Source organism: Hyla sarda, chromosome 5 (assembly GCF_029499605.1).
Source record: "Hyla sarda isolate aHylSar1 chromosome 5, aHylSar1.hap1, whole genome shotgun sequence".
In the NCBI taxonomy this organism is placed as follows: Eukaryota; Metazoa; Chordata; class Amphibia; order Anura; family Hylidae; genus Hyla; species Hyla sarda.
Window position 1 is genome coordinate 174,191,120 of NC_079193.1, and position 20,783 is coordinate 174,211,902.

Consider the following 20,783-nt stretch of genomic DNA (forward strand, 5'->3'; position numbering starts at 1 on the left):
AATGTGGGATACTATTTCACTAATTGACAGTACACTGCAATACTATAGAAGCAATCAAAAGAGACTAAAAAAGTATTTAAAAAAAAAAGATAAAAATAATAAAACAATATATAAAAGAAATCCCTCCCCCTAATTAAAAAGTATAAACTCAAACAAACAAACAGATAATGCTCATGTGGAAATGCCCTTACTATTAAAGCATGTTACTTATGTTAAGCAGTGAATGGCGTTAACAAAAAAGAAAAAGAAATCTCACATCACAGTAAAAAAATTTATATAAAAAATTTTTAAACAATAAAAAATGTACAGATAAAAAATGGAACCGATAAAAACTACATATCAAAGTGCAGAAAATATGCTTTCATACAGCTCTTAAAGGGGTACTCCTGGGAACTAAACCCATAGCCCATGCTTTCCCTCTCACCAACCTTTGTCTAAATATCATTCATTAGCTATACACAGCAGTTTCCCACTTTCAGCTGTCACTTACATGCAGGGAGCGAGAGAAAGACGCAATTCTCAGATCATCCTTGTCTTTGTGCAAACCTCACACTAAGCCCCCACCCTCCTGGAAGACAAACCCCATGGGGGAGATTTATCAAAACCTGTGTAAGGGTACGTTCCCACACGGCGTATTTTGCTGCGTATTTGCTGCGTATTTGGTGCTGCGTATTTTCCTACCCATTGACTTCAACAGAGAAAATAAAATACGCAGCAGCAAATACGCAGCAAATACATCGTGAGGGAATGTACCCTTAGGGTGCGTTTTCACAGGGCGTATACGCAGCGTATTTGACGCTGCACAAAATTTACGGCACCAGCGGGAAATACGCTGCGTATTCCTTGCTCACTATATACACAGGGCGTCACAGACACACCGGCACACGGCCACGCCTCCAAAACTCACTACACGCATAGGATTGCCGCCGGAAAGCCCTGTGTGTATAGTGAGCAAGGAATACGCAGCATATTTCCCGCTGCTGCCATAAATTTTGCGCAGCGTCAAATACGCTGCGTATACGCCCTGCGGGAACACACCCTAAAGGAAAAGTTGCCCAGTTACCCCATAGCAACCAATCAGATTGCTTCTTTCATTTTGTAGAGGCCTTGTGAAAAATTAAAGAAGCGATCTGATTGGTTGCTATGGGCAACTGGGCAACTTTTCCTCTGGACAGGTTTTGATAAATCTCCCCCCATGTGATTTCTGACTTCACAGTCACAGCTCCCCTCCCCTCTCTGTGTGAGGATCATGCAGAGAAGTCTCCTCAGTACATAACGCTGCTCTTTGCCTGCTGTATATCTAATCACTAACTGCTGCCATTAAGAAAATATCATGGTTTATTGCTGGGGAGAAGGATAGTTTGAAAGAAAAGACATGTACAGTTTACAACAACACAGCATGCACACAGATAGTAAATGTACATCATATCCGGTGATGGCCTGGAATTGTAGTATGGGCTGCAAGCAAGAAAAAAGAATAAGAATATTCAGGAGACAACAGGGGCCACAAGAGCTGGCAAAATCACAAGGATAACTACAGGGGGACACAGAACAGGTATTGTAGCTTTGGGGCATTTTTTATTTTCCTTAACTTCTCTGGAGCACACCTTTTAAGATAAAAAGTCAAAAAAAGTTATAGTTGTCAAAATATGAGAACACAGAGCATTTTTATCTAACAAAAAAAAAAAAAGTTGGTTTATGTAATTTAAAAGTATTGCTGTAATCGTACAGACCTGAGGAGTATACACAACATGTCAGCTTTACCATACGGTGAACATATCTGCAGATTGCAGCGGTCTGTTCCATGCGGAAACAGAATAGGGGCTAAGATTTAGATTGCGAGGGGGGCGCTGTGGCCCCCAGTGATCGTCTGTTCAGAGCCTCGGCTCACCCACAGAGTGGCATGTCACGACCCTCGTCCGAAGCGGGGTTTGCCAAGCCCCCTCTATATATCTCTATGGGAGAGCTGAAGATAGCCGAACGGCTCTTCCATTTTAATCATACCTTTTTAGTTTTGCTGATTGCTGTTTGTGAAGGTATTAACCCCTTAAGGACGCATCCCTTTTTCACCTTAAGGACTGAGCCCTTTTTCACAATTCTGACCACCGTCGCTTTACGAATTAATAACTCGAAAACGCTTTTACCAAATATTCTGATTCTGAGATTGTTTTTTCGTGACATATTTTACTTTATTTTGGTGGTAAATTTTCGGCATTACTTGCATCCTTTTTTTTTAAAAAATCCCCAAATTTCCTGAAAATTTTAAAAATTTTGCATTTTTTTTTACTTTGAAGCTCTCTACTTGTCAGGAAAATGGATATTCCCCATAAATTTTATTTTTATTCACAAATACAATATGTCCACTTTATGTTGCAAAATCTGAAGGGACAGATGTTACAGAACTACAACTCCCAGCATGCCTGGGCAGTCTAGGCATGCTGATAGTTGTAGTTTGGCAACATCTGGAGGGCTACCGTTTGGGCACCACTGTAACAGTGGTCTCCAAACTGTGACCCTCCAGATGTTGCAAAACTACAACTCCCAGCATGTCCAGACAGCCTTTGGCTGGCTGGGAGTTGCAGTTTGGCCTTCCTAGTGGTTGCCACAGTAAAGATCACTTTACTTTCACTTTCATTATACCAAACGTCGTTTCCCTACCTGTGCCTGTCTCCAGCGACGATCCGGGGTCCCCACGCATCTTCTCCTCCAGGTACCGGCCTCCATCTTCTCCCCACGTTCCCCTCGACATCCGGGGGTGGGCAGAACGGGGAGTTGCCGTGGCAACCCACTGTCCTGCGCTGCCATTGGTCAGAATCAGTTCTGACCAATGGCAGGGGATAGGAGGAGATCGCAGCACTGCAACCTCGCTCCTAGCCCTAAGGATGATTGGCTCTGTGTATGCATATGCCCCACATCCTTAAGGACTCAGGATGCAGGGCGTATGCATACGCCCGGCATCCTGAAGAGGTTAAAGGGGTATTCCAGGAAAAAACTTTTTTTTATATATATATATCAACTGGCTCCAGAAATTTAAACAGATTTGTAAATTACTTCTATTAATACTTTCAATTATTAGCAGCTGCTGAAGTTGAGTTGTTGTTTTCTGTCTGGCAACAGTGCTCTCTGCTGACATCTCTGCTTGTCTCGGGAACTCCACAGAGTAGAAGATGTTTGCTATGGGGATTTGCTTCTAAACTGGGCGGTTCCCGAGACACGTGTCATCAGAGAGCACTTAGACAGAAAAGAACAACTCAACTTTAGCAGCTCATAAGTACTGAAAGGATTAATTTTTTTTTTTTTATAGAAGTAATTTACAAATCTGTTTAACTTTCTGGAGCCAGTTGATATATATATAAAGTATATAATAAGTATTTCCCTAGATAACCCCTTTAAAGTGTTTTTTTTTTTTTAGCATTTTTTTTTTTGCAAAATAGCAATTCGAGACAGCACCATAGTCTTTGAGGTTACGTTAGTAGCTGAGTTTTAGATCTGAATTTCTATTTCTGGAGTCATCGATTTTTGTAAATGACACTATGTGGTCTTTGGAGGAGAGAACTGGGATCTACATATTTTGCTGAGCTCATATTAGTGCTAGATTTTTCCACTTTTAAAGAGGTGTCCATTGTTGTATCTATGTTTAACTGACACCTGTAAATTAGGGTCATATGCGACCCGACACCCTGGCATTCTGAACATTTATTATGTTCAAATGGCCGACTGTGCTAGGCTGCGAGCAGCCATGGTCGTACTGCCCACCTCCATTAATGTCTATGGGAGGGGACATGATGGTCGTGATTGCTCGTAATCCGGCATGGCACAGAGTTTGCTCCGTGCATGCGGATTACATGGTGTCGGGTCAGAGATCAGCCAGACCCCTCACGATCAGAAATCTTATTTTTTATCCTTTTGATAGGGGATAAGATGTCTAGGCAGAGTACCCCTTTAAGAATGAGGACTTTGAGAGAAAGGCATTATAAAGGTACAGAGCATGAGAATACAATGAAACCTCTTTGAGACAGTCATCCAAAATTACATTTTTTAAAGTGGTCTTTTTGGGGGTGGTCTTCCTCAAAGAAAATGGCAAGTATGCATAATAAATGGTGAACCCAAAAATCTGTCACAGAATCTGGTCTGGATAAGGGGCTGGTCTTCTTAAAGAGGTGGTCTTTTGGAGAGGTTTTAGAAGAATGTACGGTCATTTTTTTCTTTTCTTTTACTGGATGCCGACTTTAAAGCAGACCTAGGTAAACTTCGGCACTGCAGATGTTGTAGACTACAGGCAAAATGCAGGCAAAGCATTATGGGGGATATAGTCCAAAACATCTGCAGTGCCAAAGGTTGCCTTTGCCTGCTTTTAAAGCTATGTCTCAGCTGGTATTCATGTTCCAAACTTTTGACACTGTTTGATAGCTGGAAGGACAAAAAGACACATGGTACGTTTCATATATCTGTCCTTGTTTGTATGACGTTAAAAAAAATACTTTTATTCTCTGGTACAAAGCGTCAAAGGGTGTCCCCAAGCCCCTGCTAAGGGCTGAAATGTCTCTAGCTCCCCCTCCTATCCCTGTCCCTGGTTGATTGCCAGTCAGATGAAAGCTGAGCTGTGTTTTCAAAGCACACACCTGTGCATACGATTTGGAGGCTTGGCCCTGACTGTCACTTAACTCCTTAACAACAACGGACATAAATGTACGTCATGGTGTGGTGGGACTTATCACACCATGACGTACATTTACGTCATGTACATGACCGCGAGCACCGGACCGATGCTCGCATCATGCACGGCAGGTCCCGGCTGCTGTCCACGATCGAGCTGATGTCCGCCATTAACCCCTCACATGCGGTGATCAATACCGCGGGAATCTGAAGAGCTATAATGGCGGACGGAGGTCCCCTCACCTGCCTCTGTCAGTCTCCTGGGGTCTTCTGCTCTGTCTGAGATCGTGCAGACTAGAGCAGAAGATCGCCGGTAACACTGATCAGTGCTATGCCCTATGCATAGCACTTAACAGTATTAGCAATAAACTGATTGAAGTAAATAGCCCCCTATGTGTACAAAAAATTGTTCAAAAAAAAAAGTTAAAACATTTGAAAAATCCCCTAATTAAATTGTCCCATTTTACCCTCAAAAAGCATAAGAAAAATAATGAATAAACATATTTGGTATCGCCATGTACATAAATGTCCTAACTGTCAAAATATAGTGTTAATTATCTCGTATGGTGAACGGTGTAAATGTAAGAGAAAAAAAATCCAAAATTGCTGCTTTTTTGTCACATTTTATTTACCCCTTAAAGACGCAGGACGTATATTTACGCCCTGCGCCAGCTCTAGCTATATAACTTGGGGTGATGCGGTAAGCCCCGCTTCATATCGGGTCGGTCCCGGTGGCAATCAACGGCCTGGACCCGCGGCTAATACCACACATCACCGATCGCGGTGATGCCCGGTATTAACCCTTCAGACGCGGCAATCAAAGTTGACCGCTGCGTATGAAGTGAAACTTAAAGCATCCCGGCAGCTCAGTCGGGCTGTTTGGGACCTGTCTCCTGCGTGTCCGATCGCCGAATGACTGCAAATGAAACCAAAACCATCCCGGCAGCTCAGTGGTGTTGTTCGGGACCACCGCCATGAAATTGCGGCATCCCGAACAGCTTGCAGGACAAGAGGAGGATCCCTACCTGCCTCCTGCGTGTCCGAACGCCAAATGACTGCTCCGTGCTGGAGATCCAGGCAGGAGCAGTCGAGCGGCGATAACCCTGATCAATGCCATGTTAATGCATGGCAGTGATCAGTGTAGGAAATCAGTGAGTGCACTGTTATAGCCACCTATGGCTATAACATTGCAAAAAAATAAAAAAAAAATAAAGTGTTTATAAATGTGATTTAACCCCTTCCCTAATAAAAGTTAGAATCACCCCCTTTTCCCATAAAAAAAAAAAAACATTTGTAAATAAATATAAAGATATGTGGTATCTCCGTGTGCGTATATGTTCGATCTATAAAAATCTTTCATTAATTAAACCGCATGGTCAATGGCGTACACGTAAAAAAATTCCAAAGTCCAAAATAGCGTATTTTTGGTCACTTTTTATACCATAAACATTTTATAAAAAGCGATCAAAAAGTCTGATCAAAACAAAAATGGTACCGATAAAAACTTCAGATCATGGCACAAAAATGAGCCCTCATACATCCCCATATGCGGAAAAATTTTGAAAAGGACATTTTTAAACGTATACATTTTCCTGCATACAGTTATGATTTTTTTCCAGAAGTACGACAAAATCAAACCTACATAAGTAGGGAATCATTTTAACTGTATGGACCTACAGAATAAAGATAAGGTAAGGAGGAAAAACTAAAATACAAAAACTGAAAAACGCTGAGTCCTTAACGCAGCGTTTTTCCGTTTTTGCATTTTTGTTTTTTCCTCCTTACCTTTAAAAAATCATAACTCTTTCAATTTATCACCTAAAAATCCATATGATGGCTTATTTTTTGCGCCACCAATTCTACTTTGTAATGACATCAGCCATTTTATCCAAAAATCTACGACGAAACGGAAAAAAAAATTATTGTGCGACAAAATTGAAGAAAAAACACAATTTTGTAACTTTTGGGGGCTTCCTTTTCTACGCAGTACATTTTTATTTAAAAATTACACCTGATCTTTATTCCGTAGGAATGATACCCTACTTATATAGGTTTGATTTTGTCGTACTTCTGGAAAAAATCATAACTACATGCAGGAAAATGTATACATTTAAAATGGTCATCTTCTGACCCCTATAACTTTTTTATGAGGGCTAATTTTTTGCACCGTGATCTGAAGTTTTTAGCGGTACCATTATTGTATTTATCAGACTTTTTGATCGATTTTTATTCATTTTTTCATGATATAAAAAGTGACCAAAAATGCACTATTTTGGAATTTGGAATTTTGTTGCGCGTACGCCTTTGACTGTGCGGTTTAGTTAAAGATATATTTTTTATAATTCAGACATTTCCGCACACGGCAATACCACATATGTTTATTTTTATTTACACTTTTTTTTTTTTTAGGGAAAAGGGGGGTGATTCAAACTTTTATTAGGGAAGGGGTTAAATGATCTTTATTCACTTTTTTATTTATTTTTTTCACTTTTTTTTTTGCAATGTTATAGATCCCATAGGGGGCTATAACACTGCACACACTGATCTTTTACATTGATCAATGGTTTCTCATAGGAAACCATTGATCAATGATTCTGCCACTTGACTGCTCATGCCTGGATCTCAAGCACTGAGCAGTCATTCGGCGATCGGACAGCAGGAGGCAAGGTAAGGGACCCTCATGCTGTGCTACAGCTGTTCGGGATTCCACGATTTCACCGCTGCGATCCCAAACAGCCCACTGAGCTAGCCGGGGGTAGTTTAGTTTCACTTTAGACGCGGCGATCAACTTTGAACGCCGCGTCTAAAGGGTCGCACGCTATTAGACACCGGTCTCGGCTGTTGCTAGGTGCCGGGCCCGACCCGTCAGGCCTGATGCGCCGTGGCCCCGCATTATAGAACAGGTGCAGACTCAGGACGTACCGGTCTGTCCTTGGCCCTTAAGAGGTTAAATTCTGTGAGGAGTGTAGTTTCCAAAATTGGGTCACATATGGGGGGTGGGGTCCACTGTTCTGGCACCATAGGGGGCTTTGTAAACCCACATGGCCCCCGACTTCCATTCCAAACAAATTCTTACTCTGGACCATACAGCAGCTGATAGGTACTGCAAGGATTAAGATTTTTAAATAAAAGTAATTTACAAATCTGTTTATCTTTCTGACATCAGTTGATTAAAAAATGTTTTTCCACCAGAGTACCCCTTTAAGTAGGAGCAGGGATAGGTGGGGTAGTTAAAGGGGTACTGCAAAAGGGGCACTCAGACCTCTTCAGCGCTCCCATTGAAATTAATGAAGCGCATGCTGTCTAGCTGTAGACAACACACGCTTCTCAATGAGCAAGACATGGTCCTATTCGGGAGAAAGCGGGGGGGGGGGGGGGGGGGTTCCAGGCATTACAGCTTTCAACACTTCAAGGGTTTGGGTTGCACAGAAAATAAATGCATTTTTTTGTTCATTATAAAAGCACAGACAGACATGTGAAAGTTACCATGTATCTCCCTGCCCTAACAGCAATCTAACAGTGTCATCAGTTTGGCACGTGAATTTCAGCTGACAGATTCCTTTTAAGATGGTTTTACTCAACCCTGATCAGTTGTAAAAATTAGAATAAGACAAATGGAAGCATCTGATTTTACTACCCTTAGGCCAACTAAACAAAGTGTATCTAATCTGTCTTAGGAAAATGATGTGCTGTAAACCTGTGGACCTAGTTTACATTGCTTTATAATGGATATTTGAAAATAATTTTGATTTCATTGCTATATGGACTTAGATGTTGGTTTTGTAAACTCAATCCTTAAGAATACAGTACAGGCCCCATTTCTCTTGCGGTTGTAGTCAGTTATGTCTCAAAAGTAGACAAAAGAAAAAAATATTATAAACAATGCAATTTAGTAAAATATAACTTCATAAAAATGCATTTTGTATATCTGCTTTCAGGATACCATGCCCATTGAATTCAGCCGTTGTTCTTGCATCTTATGCTGTGCAGTGTAAGTAATTGTTTTTACTCTTATAGTTATAGAATTGATTGTAGGTCTTTGAGGGTGTGATTTTTTTTACCCTTCTCATTACAATTGCTATTTACCACTTGTTACAATTATAGTAGTTTTTTTTGGATCTGCAACATAGCAAGTACCTAGATTAAAAAAGTAGTGATTGGGCAGAGTGTTCATTTTATCTGCATGATCAAGGTAGCCCTAGGGAATGTTCACTCTGGCCCTCATTTACTTAGAAAATCGGGTTGTAAGTCTATTTTGCTTTCTTACCCGACTGCTTTTTTCCCCTGGTATTTATTATTATGTTGCATCCTGTTTGTCGCACGTGGGTTTTGTTGGTTTTGGTTTCCAACTCCTCTGAGTTGTCGGGAAAAAATCCACAACAATTCAACAAATTCGGGTTGGAAACCTCTATAAATACGTGGGAAAGCTCAAAAATGTCGGGTTACGCCCCTTTTTAGGGTTTGGGAGAATCCACATCGGGTCCGTCTGGAAAAAATGTTGCATAGTGACGCAGACTGGCGCACGATATCTGCGACATGTCGCAGACAAAGATGCGCCAAAAAAACCCGACAAAAGAAGTCGGGTTTAGAATAGTAAATGAGGGCCATTGTGTGCAATATCTGTGGTAAAATCTGCATGCCATTGATTCCAATACAAATCCACACTGTAGTTTATACAGATGCAAATTTGTGACACAGACTTACGGTATAATAAAATAGAAGCCACATATCTTCTGTTGCAGCCTGTAGCCAGATACAGTTTAGCTCCATTGAATGTGGCTATTTTACATGTAAACCCCACCCATATCAAACAGTAAATCTGTGTCAGAAATCCAATGGTCTGCTATTGGCTATGTTTACACTTTATTTTCTAAACAGATCTTTGAAGGGTGTTCTATGCTGGAATGCTACAGAAAACTGTGGGTAATATTCTTCACACAATAATTCACACTGTAAACTGCGATGCATGTTTTATTTTAATTTTGTGCAGTATACATGTTGATTATTGGTGTGTTTTCCATGGAAAGTGCATTGGGTAGCCAGTATGCAAATATGTCTAAGTGAATTGGGCCAATGTCCATAACCAAGGCAAAATCTGGGGGCTTCAAGGGTGCATTTTTTCAACAGAAAATATACACATTGCCCCACCTGCCGTTGTAAGACGCATCAGTGAACCACATAATACATATATGGTGGTCTCCCAACTCTCCTTCAATGGCAAATGTCGCAGAAGAGAGGGATCATGCAGTTGGACTTTAGTGGCCTAGTCCATTTATTCTAAGCCAGCAGCATATTCATGGGGCAATCATGTAAAATACCTTCCAGCAGAATGAGCATTTATATAATTTGCATGCAGTAACTGCAATCAAAAACCTGAATATGTGAACAAATCCTTAAGTGTATGGCCAGCTTTAGAGAGGCTGTTTTCAGCATTACAGCAGAATTTCTCTAATGCTTAGAGAGCCCTCACAGGACATCAGGTATTCAAATCATTTTTCTGACTTTAGAACAAAAAGGTAGCTTTTGTCATTAGAAATAGCCCTTGGTACATAATTTTCAGCCTAGCTGCGTTAGCATCAGTATTTAAAGTGAACAGTTATGTTTCATAGTGAACAGTTATGTTTCATGGTGTCTGAAATAGGCAGCATGAAATAGGAACAGGCTCCCTTATTACAGTGATGTATGATTCAATCTAACATGCTGTGGCATTTCAGAGAAATAATAGTTATGAAACTGTCCAGGAATGGGGCTCTGAGTCACTGGAGCTGTCCTACTTGGCTTCTCCCTGCCCTTGCTTTGTTTGAGAGATCATTTCTTATTTGTGTATAGGGAAAAGACTATCAGTTAAGGTTTGGGGAGGGGAAAAGCCAACATGGATCACCCTATGAGCCAGTTCAGATTAGAATGAAGCAGCACCACCTCCAGACATATCCAATAGAAGTCCATGGTATGTGCATTTTAGTGCTTTCCGAGAAAGGCATTGACCACTCAGACCACATGATGTCCAAAAAGTAAATGGCAATATGGTACTGCAGTAATGCTGTATGTACTCTCTTTTGGTAAACAATTACAAGATTTATGTAGTTTTTTTTCTGTGTTCAATGACTTGGCAGTTCTGTGGTACTTCTTTTTTTATTTTTCAAAGTAGTTCAGAGTGACTGATCATTGTATTGAGGGAACCTATTTCTTTTTAGTGCTGCCCATAATTTGGGCACCATGAAACTGATAATTAGTTCCCTTCAAGGAGGTGGGCTTTTAACCAAATTTACAGTTGCTCGTAGATTGCAAAGATAATCTTTTTGTGAAAGACATAATCTAGACGTGTTTAAAACCTAGTTCATTCAATTTCTCTAGGACAGTTCATCTATCTCTTCTTGGGGTTTTCAGATAGAGATAAGAGTTTATTCTTAAGTATTGTTTCAATTTAGGATGAGCTTCATGGCTCTTGTCCAAGTGCATTTGCCAAGTTGCTAAAGCAGTTTTCTTAGCTTGAACAGGGATTAAACTGCTTTGAAAGCTGTTCATGAGTAAAGCTGGGACATCACAGCTAAAAGATTTGGGTGTGGAAGTTCCTCATGCTTGGGAATAAATATGTTTAGACAATTGTTGATCATCCCAGCATAAGAAAAACACTTTTTTTTTTACATTCAGTCTCATTTAGAGATAGTTTATAGGAATGTTCTCTAATAAAATGATATGTACTTATTTTTTTTAAATCTGTTTAATGTAGATGACTTGCTTTATTTCTGTCCATCTTGGGCCCATCTTTTCCACCTAGACTTATCTGGAGCCAAGTAAAATTGAAGCCTTTATTTCATTAGGATTTATATAACTTTTTGAGTTGTATAGTACCTGTATGCAGGGGACATTCTGCTTCCAGTACTGGCTGACAGTAGTCTTGTGTCTGTGCTTTATCAGATATATAATGCAGGCATAGCTACAAAAGTTTCTCACACAAAACAGACAGATGTGGAGAAATGCAACTATACATATGTGTGCGTGTGTGTGTACATGTAGGAACCTGCTGCCGCACATCTTCCACAGCTATAAACATGGATTGGTGGGGGTCTCAGCACTCAAAACTTTTGACACTTTTGCATAGAATGTCAAAGGTTATCTAAATCAGGGATTCTCAACCAGGGGTATGCGTACCCCTAGGGGTACGTCAAGAGTTATGCGGGGGTACGGCGATTTGCTGACAAATTTCGGCCTTGCATTGGCCAGTATTTCTCAGCACAGAGCGGCAGTATGGGAGGGTGTTATTGTATGTATCCCATATATTGGCCCAGGGGGATCGGAGGGGGGAATATTGGCACAAGGGGATTAAGATGGTTGGGGGGATAGTGGCAAAAGGGGATTAAGATGGAGGGGTGGGAGATAATGGCAAAAATGGATCAGAGGGAGGGGGGAATAATGGCACAAGGGGATTAAGTATCGTATTAGAAAGTTCAGCACACGCCATTATGAAATTAAGTACTTTTATGTCTTATTTTGTCCACAGGTACCCCTCGCGTGTAAGTTCTGCTCGAGGGGTACCTGTGGACATACTTTCCCCCTTTTGGGGTACAGTGGCGAAAAAGGTTGATAACCACTGATCTAAATGACAGTAATGATTTAACAAAGATAAGAAATATGAAAATAAGGCATGACACAAGTAGTCAGGTACATACATAGAAGAGTAGTAACCAAAATATAAGTTGTCTTTCATATACGTAGTTATAGTTAAGAGATGCATACCAACATAAACACAGTCAGTTATAAACATGAAAACAAAAAAGTAAGGAATTAAGAAACTGGGAGGGAACAAGTGGGAATGGGGAGGAGCAATTGAAACTAAAAGAAAACAATTGGATCAAGAAATTAGATATGTTGGTTACTGGGCCTGCAGAAACTGTGTCCGGTGGGTTGTATGCCTGCATGGAATGGGTCAGGTAGCAACTGAGGGCAGTGGCTGCCATTTATTCCAAAAGGTAAATCTACTCTATTTTACACAGCCATTAGGCAACTGATGGGAAGGCCCTGGAATACCAGAGAGATGGGTTGAGTAGTTTAGCACCAGCTAGAAGGAATAATGGTGTTTTTGTTCACATGGGCAGCAGGCATGTTCAGTAAGATGTTAGTTTGATGGATAGTGAATTGTGAGTTGCAAATTTGTTGGATAATTAGAATAATTGAGTTTGAAAAATTGTGTATAATTGGGCAAGATATAGAGATGAGAGCCTTTAACTGAGCTGCACCTCAAGCAGTCATCCAGAATATTAGAAAACTATATACTGTATGTGTTTTGTCAGTAGTGGGGTTCCACCTGGAGATGACCATATAGTCATTCCTGGAGAGTTTTCCTGGATTGCAGTGCATTTAGAGGGACCATGGGACAGTTTCTATATTAGATGTATGTTGCAGTCAGTCAGCTGGACATGAAAGTCTTTTTCCCAGAGGAGATATACAGTATACCGTGATTTCTTTTGTCTTTTGAAGAACAGGTTAATAGAAGTAGGGAGTAAAGAGAGCATAGAAGCTTTTTGAGATAACCGACAAGGGAGAGGGCAAATTCGCTTTTGAAAGTATATAATACCATAGAGAAAAAAGGATATAGGTTGCACTTACCCATATGATGTAAAAAGCGTTAAACTTTATTCAGACCATGTAAAAAAAAAAATGCACCTGTAAAGGCAGATAATCTGTAGTCAAGGCAAGGCTGAATAAATCTGCTGTCGGATGTCAGCCTCCAGCTGGTTCATTCAGCCTTGTTGCTGACTACAGATTCTCTGCCTCTATGGGTGCACCTTTTTAGTGTATTTATAGCCCCAATGATCTTATTAAATGTTTCATTAGTCATATTGTGCCAAACACATTTAGTAGCTGTTGGCCAAAAGAGCCATCTCTCCTATTTACCCTTAAGTAAAAATCCTTGGCTCAGTCTAATATTCATGTGTTGTGAATCGGGAGAGGGTAGGTAATCCACTACCAGAACAGCCCCTCTCCCCCCCCCCCCCCCTCAAAAAATAATAATATATAAATAAAGCAGGTTTGTCAGCAAGCCTGATCCTTCTCTCATCAACATTGTTAAGGGGGTCAGGAGGCGTCCATACACATTAGACAGTCAGATAGTCCTGCTGAATGAGGATCAGCCAATGCTCCAAATTTAGGTTGTATATGCATATACATTCTTTTCATATTCTGAAATGGAGAGTGTTCAAACATTCCTTCATATTCCTGTTTATATATACCGTAGCTTTTTAAAATAATTATTAGGCTTCATACTTAATATTATTTTATATAATCACTATTTTGTGTTTTCTTGTTTTTTTTTTTTACTGTACAGCTGAATTTGGCGATTACAATCCTTCAGTACATCTTCCAGGACACCTGTCAAATAAGAAATTTATGCCTGGTCAAGACAATGATTTTATAAGTAAAGTGGAATCCCTCCACAGCCAGCACAGGTAAGTTTAGATTTTTGAGATTTTTAGGGGAAGGTGTGTTTATGAAATCTTGCCTTAAACACCTCTTTTTGCTTAAATAGAGCTGGAAAATGTTTGCACTTAGTAAAATAGCTGTAATAAGTCTTAAAGGGGTTATCCAGCCCATAAAACTCATGCTCTATCCACAGGATAAGGGATAAGCGTCTAAGTGCAGGGTGCCTGAACTCAAGTATCTCTTGAGCTCCTATAGACAGTACAGGGATTGTGAGCTGTCTGAGCCTCTGTGCAGCGTGCAGCTGTCTGAGAGCGTCAGGACCCCTTTTTGGAGATTTCGGGGGTCCCAGCAGTCGGATCAATCACGATAAGATGCTTATAAGTTTTCTTGGGCCTGTGGCTGAGGAGGGGTGCCACGCCCCCTCCCATAGACTTGCATTGAGGGGGCAGGGCTTGATATCATGAGGGGGCTGGGCCATGACGTCACAATACTTCATCCCCTGCACTGCCCGTCATTAGCCACAGAGCGATCCTCGCTCTTTGCAGCTGAAAAATGGTGGCGCTGCAGGACAGATCACGGGGGTGCCCAGTGGTGGGATCCCCGCGATCTAACATCTTATCCCCTATCCTTTTGATAGGAGATAAGATGTTTAGCGCCGCTTTAAGGGTACATTCACACGTACAGAATATGCTGCATTATTTCTGCACCTAATTTTTCTACCCATTGAAGTTGAAGGGTAGCAAAATCAACTGCACAAAATATGCAACAAAAATATGCAGCACATCCTGTACATGTGAGGGTACTCTAACATGTCTCCAAAATAGATCTCTTTTAACTTAGGGTATCTGTTAGATGCCCTAAAGCAAAACAAACCAATGGGTGCAAAAAATTGTGCCCTGTTTGTTAGGTCCCTATTCTGTGGGGCGATTGTTGGCCAAACAGGCCATAATCGCCCTGTGTAATAGACCCAACAATGAGTAGATGCACAAGCAAATACTCATTCATCGGCTGGCTGCAGGGCTTTAACACGTTTAAGTATCCTCAATATTTGGTAGCACATATTTCTGTGTAATAGGAAAGACCTGGCTGGCAGGTTTGTATTTTTGTAGAAGTTTGGTGCTGTACAAACAATCCAGCAATCATTTGCGCATCCCTACCCACACGATTACTGAGCCACGTAATAGGCTCTTTAAATAATTGTTGCTTGCCTTGACCAGCAATCTGCCTGTTAAATACCTCTGTTAGTCACACTTGGCAGAAAATTATATGACTGCATCTATAGTGTACAACTTATAAAATCATCCTTAAAATCATATAATACTGCTTTCTTTTTTTCTTAGTGGCCTTGAACAAACAGAAGCAGAATCCTGCTACATTAATATTGCAAGAACACTTGAATTCTATGGAGTTGAAATGCACAGTGGTAGAGTATGTTTGACCCCTATTTTATATTTAAAATGAGCAATATACTGGTAAAAACATATATTATTAATACAGTACTAAGTGCTTGATTTGGTATTTGGTCATTTGAGGCTTTTCTACTTTGAATGTCTGGTGTGTTATATAAATATAAAAATAAAACAGAATAAAAAGAACATTGTGAGATCTGATAGTAAATCACTCACTATGGGGCTGCCAAAGATATTAGAGTACTGTGTTAAACTATCTTCGATAGTCCTATAGCCTGTGAATGGAGGGGTGATGAAGCAAGTATAACTGTGGTTATTTTATAGTGGTTGTATTTTTTATGGTTTAGCATAAAAAAAAGGATGCATGGGATTATTTGCTTTAGTCTAGGTTAGTATAGGGCTAAATATAGGCTTCTCAAGCTTTTCTACTGGGTCTCACCAGCCTATCCATGTAGATGCTGGGGCCTCACAGACAAATGCATATTATCTTGCAATGCCAAATACCAACAAGCAGCACCCATATTTCTCCAAACAGCTGCAACCAAATAACAGTGACAAACCAACACCACACAAACCAACACAAGTGCAGCAATAAATACTTGTCCATGAGCAACAGACACCAGAGTGCAGCAATGAATACTTCTCCACCTATAGTAAACCAACACCACAATGCAGCAATAAATACTTTTCCACCTATAGTAAAACAACAGCACAAAGCAGCAATAAATACTTCTCCACCTATAGTAAGACACCAGCACAGAGGAGCAATAAATAATTTTCGACCTGTAGTAAGCCAACATCTCAGTGCAGCAATGAATGTTACTTGTAGTAATCCAGCACCACAGTGCATTCATAAACACTTCTCCATCTGTTGTAAACAAATCCCACAGTGCATCAATAAGTGCTGCACCTTTAGTAAACCAACACCACAGTGCAGTAACAAATGCGTCGCCTGCAGTAAACAAACACCACAGTGCAGCAATAAATACTTCTTCACTTATAGTAAAACTGCACAAAGCTGCAATAAATAATTATTGACCTGTAGTAAACAGTACTTCTCCACCAGTGACAAACCAACACCACAATGCATCAATTAATACTTCTTCACATGTAGTAAACCAAGAGCACAGTGCATCAATAGCTCGTTGTAAACCAACACCACAGTGCAGAAGTACAGGGTGGGCCATTTCTATGGATACACCTTAATAAAATGGGAATGGTTGGTGATATTAACTTCCTGTTTGTGGCACATTAGTATATGTGAGGGGGGAAACTTTTCAAGATGGGTGGTGACCATGGCGGCCATTCTGAAGTCGGCCATTTTGAATCCAACTTTTGTTTTTTCAATAGGAAGAGGGTCATGTGACACATCAAACTTATTGGGAATTTCACAAGAAAAACAATGATTTGCTTGGTTTTAACGTAACTTTATTCTTTCATGAGTTATTTACAAGTTTCTGTCCACTTATAAAATGTGTTCAATGTGCTGCCCGGATTGTCAATGCAACCCTCTTCTCCCACTCTTCACACACTGATAGCAACACCACAGGAGAAATGCTAGCACAGGCTTCCAGTATCCGTAGTTTCAGGTGCTGCAGAATGGGCAAAACAAAAATTGGAACAGGACCCTCAGTTTACGCAAAAGGTTTTGTTCAGTGATGAGGCAAACTTTTATGTGAATGGTGAAGTTATCTAACAAAACCACTGCTATTGGTCTGACATTAGCCCACATTGGATAGATCCCTCCAAGACTGTTGGAACACAAAAATTGATGATATGGTGTGGTATATGGGGTACAAAGATAGTGGGGCCATTCTTCATCAATGAAAACCTCAAGGCCACTAAATATGCGAAATTGCTGCATGATGATGTGTTTCCCCCTTCATGCACTGAAGCTGGCACGTTCCCTGAGTTTTTCCAGCAAGATGGTGCACCACCACATTAGGGGTGTCAGGTCCGAGCATTCCTAGATGAACAGTTTCCTGGAAAGTGGATTGGTCGTCGTGGGCCAGTTGAATGGCCCCCATGGTCTCCCGATCTGACCCCCTTAGACTTTTATCTTTGGGGTCATCTGAAAGCAATTGTCTGTTCTGTGAAGATACAAGATGTGCAGCACCTGAAACTACGGATACTGGAAGCCTGTGCTGGCATTTCTCCTGCGGTGTTGCTATCAGTGTGTGAAGAGTGGGAGAAGAGGGTTGCATTGACAATCCAACACAATGGGCAGCACATTGAACACGTTTTATAAGTGGTCAGAAACTTGTAAATAACTCATGAAAGAATAAAGTTACGTTAAATCCAAGCACATCATTGTTGTTTTTCTTGTGAAATTTCCAATAAGTTTAATGTGTCACATGACCCTCTTCCTATTGAAAAAATTAAATTTGGATTTAAAATGGCAAACTTCAAAATGGCCGCCATGGTCACCACCCATCTTGAAAAGATTCCCCCCTCACATATACTAATGTGCCACAAACAGGAAGTTAATATCATCAACCATTCCCATTTTATTAAGGTGTATCCATATAAATGGCCCACCCTGTACTTCACCTGTAGTAAACAATACCACAGTGCATCAATAAATACTTCTCCACCTGTAGTAAACCAACACCACAGTACATTAATAAATACTTCTCTCCACCTATTGTAAACCAGCAGCACAGTGCAATAATTCTGTCCTCATTCCTACCTTTCTACCTACTAGGCAGTTTTTACCCCTTCGCCTTTCGACCTGAATTCTGCATTAATTTACAGTAATATGTATTTATAGAAGTCGAAGAATGAATGAAGTGATAACATGAATGCATGGCCAGCGCTCCATTGACTTTCTATGGGACCTCATACCATAGCCAACATTAGTGCTTAAGAAAGTTGAGATATTTCATAGAGAATGAATGGAGCGGTGGTTGGGCAAGTGTGCTGCCTCTCAGTTCACTCAGAACAATCAGCTAATTTTAATCTTCGGGTAACTCCTTTAACATAGTCATAGTTACAAAATAACTCTGACTGCCTACAGCCATCACAAAGGGGAGCTATATTAATTTGGATTCATACAGCTCCTGCTGTACTTAACATTAACTATATAAATCTGTACATAAGGCACTCCCCCTAGAGGTGACATCAGGCAGAATACAGTGATCCCACTTACAATGGCCTCATCATACAATAGTTTCAACATACAATGGTCTTTACAACCAGACTCAACATACAATGCTACGGACAGTCAAGATCTGTGAAACATGTCAATGGCTGGAGAACTGACCAATTAGAATGGGCATTCACTGGTAAGACCCCTGTATTACTGAAGCATATGCACTAAATTCCTGTCTGGTAATGCCCTCTACAGTACAGGGAGGTATTACATGTTCTGAACTATTCTTAACCCATTAAGGACTTGTTTTTTTCCTCCTTACCTTTAAAAAAAATCATAATTCTTTCAATTTTGCACCCAAAAATCGATATGGCTTATTTTTTGCACCACCAATTCTACTATGTAATGATATCAGTCATTTTACCCAAAAAATCTATGGCGAAACTGAATAAAAAATCATTGTGTTACAAAATTGAAGAAAAAACAAAAATTTTTAATATTTGGGGGCTTAATGGGTTAAGAATAATTCAGAACATGTAATACCACCTTATCTTTATTCTGTAGGTCCATACGATTGAAATGATACCCTACTTATATATGTTTGATTTTGTCATAGTTCTGAAAAGAATCATAACTACATGCTGGAAAATTTATATGTTTAGAATTGTCATTTTCTGAACCCTATAACTTTTTAATTTTTCCGCGTGTGGGGCGGTATAAGGGCTAATTTTTTTGCACCGTGATCTGAAGGTTTTAGCGGTACCATTTTTGTATTCATCGTACTTATTGAACGCTTTTTATAAATTTTTTCATGATATAAAAAGTGACCAAAAATACGCTTTCCTTTTCTCTTCCTTTTCTCTTCCTTTTCTCCTCCCTCCTCTCTCTTAAATGTAATTACTGATATTTCTGACTGTTACAATCCAACTCTGTATAGCTGGTGTTATTGGAGACATCCTCTTTCTGATTATCATCAAGCAGGCCAAGAAAAGCAGTGACATTAACCTTCTTTTTTCCCTTCCAGCAAGATTAATCCCTTAATCTTCCCAAGGGTCAAAATCGTTGTATTTGCCTGTATCCAATAATTCAGCACTTCCCATATTCGATCAATTATTTCCTTCCAGTAATTTTGGATCTTAACAGATCTCCACATTATCTGAAGAAAGCCAGAGTCTTCAAGTCCACATCTCGGACAATTGCGATCTCTTCTTTTCCTAATTTTATACAAGAAATTTGGAGTATAATAGATTCTGTAAATAGTATTCCATTGGATCCACTGATGATCCACATTTGGTGTTACTTTTTTATATTCATATATAATAACCCCTTCACTCTCTGAGATATTTCCCAATTCGTCCCGCCATTTTTGTAAATTTTTATCATTACTTTTCCTTATTGTATCGTATATGTAAGAGATACATTTCCGTTTAATTTGACCTTCTTGTATTTTCTTAATTACATCAGTACATTCCACTATTTTACTCTGGATTTCTTTCAATGCTGAAATTATAGTTGATTTAAACCTTGTATTATCCACCTACTGTCTCTCAGCTTATACCTTTCTTTTATTTCATTCCACTCATTGAATTTCCCCTTATTCCATATGTCACTTATTAACCTGCATTCAGATGTGTACAACCTATTCATACTATCAGGATCCTCTATTCCCCGATGAGGGTAGTTAAGGGTTAAATTAACTGTCCTATATTTTAAGTGGACATATAAGTAACATGTGACCAAGTATTATCGAAATATCCCCAGCCGTTTGAAAGTTATGCAGTAACATATATTTCCCATAGACTTGTATGGGACTTTAACCCCTTAAGGACCCAGCCATTTTACACCTTAGGACCCGGCCATTTTTTGAACATCAGACCACTGTCACTTTAAACATTAATAACTCTGGAATGCTTTTAGTTATCATTCTGATTCCGAGTCTGTTTTTTCGTGACATATTCTACTTTAACATAGTGGTAAAATTTTATGGTAACGAACTTGCATCCTTTCATGGTGAAAAATCCCAAAATTTGAAAAAAATTTTGAAAATGTAGCATTTTTCTAACTTTGAAGCTCTCTGCTTGTAAGGAAAATGGATATTCCAAAGAAAAATTTTTTATTCACATTTGCAATATGTCTACTTTATGTTTGCATCATAAAATTGATGTGTTTTTACTTTTGGAAGACACCAGAGGGCTTCAAAGTTCAGC

The 20,783-nt window shown here is 39.8% G+C and overlaps 1 protein-coding gene across 15 annotated transcripts in view; it reads left to right on the plus strand.

Moving 5' to 3' along the window:
• The window catches only part of PTPN3 (protein tyrosine phosphatase non-receptor type 3), a 258,163-nt gene that overhangs the window by 143,787 nt on the left and 93,593 nt on the right, over positions 1 to 20,783 (plus strand). For all 15 annotated transcript variants that reach the window (XM_056520787.1, XM_056520780.1, XM_056520786.1 and 12 more), the window contains 3 exons: positions 8,595 to 8,647; positions 13,982 to 14,102; positions 15,417 to 15,504. In XM_056520787.1, coding sequence (XP_056376762.1) covers positions 8,595 to 8,647; positions 13,982 to 14,102; positions 15,417 to 15,504 — 262 coding nt within the window. The remainder of the gene's footprint in view (positions 1 to 8,594; positions 8,648 to 13,981; positions 14,103 to 15,416; positions 15,505 to 20,783) is intronic.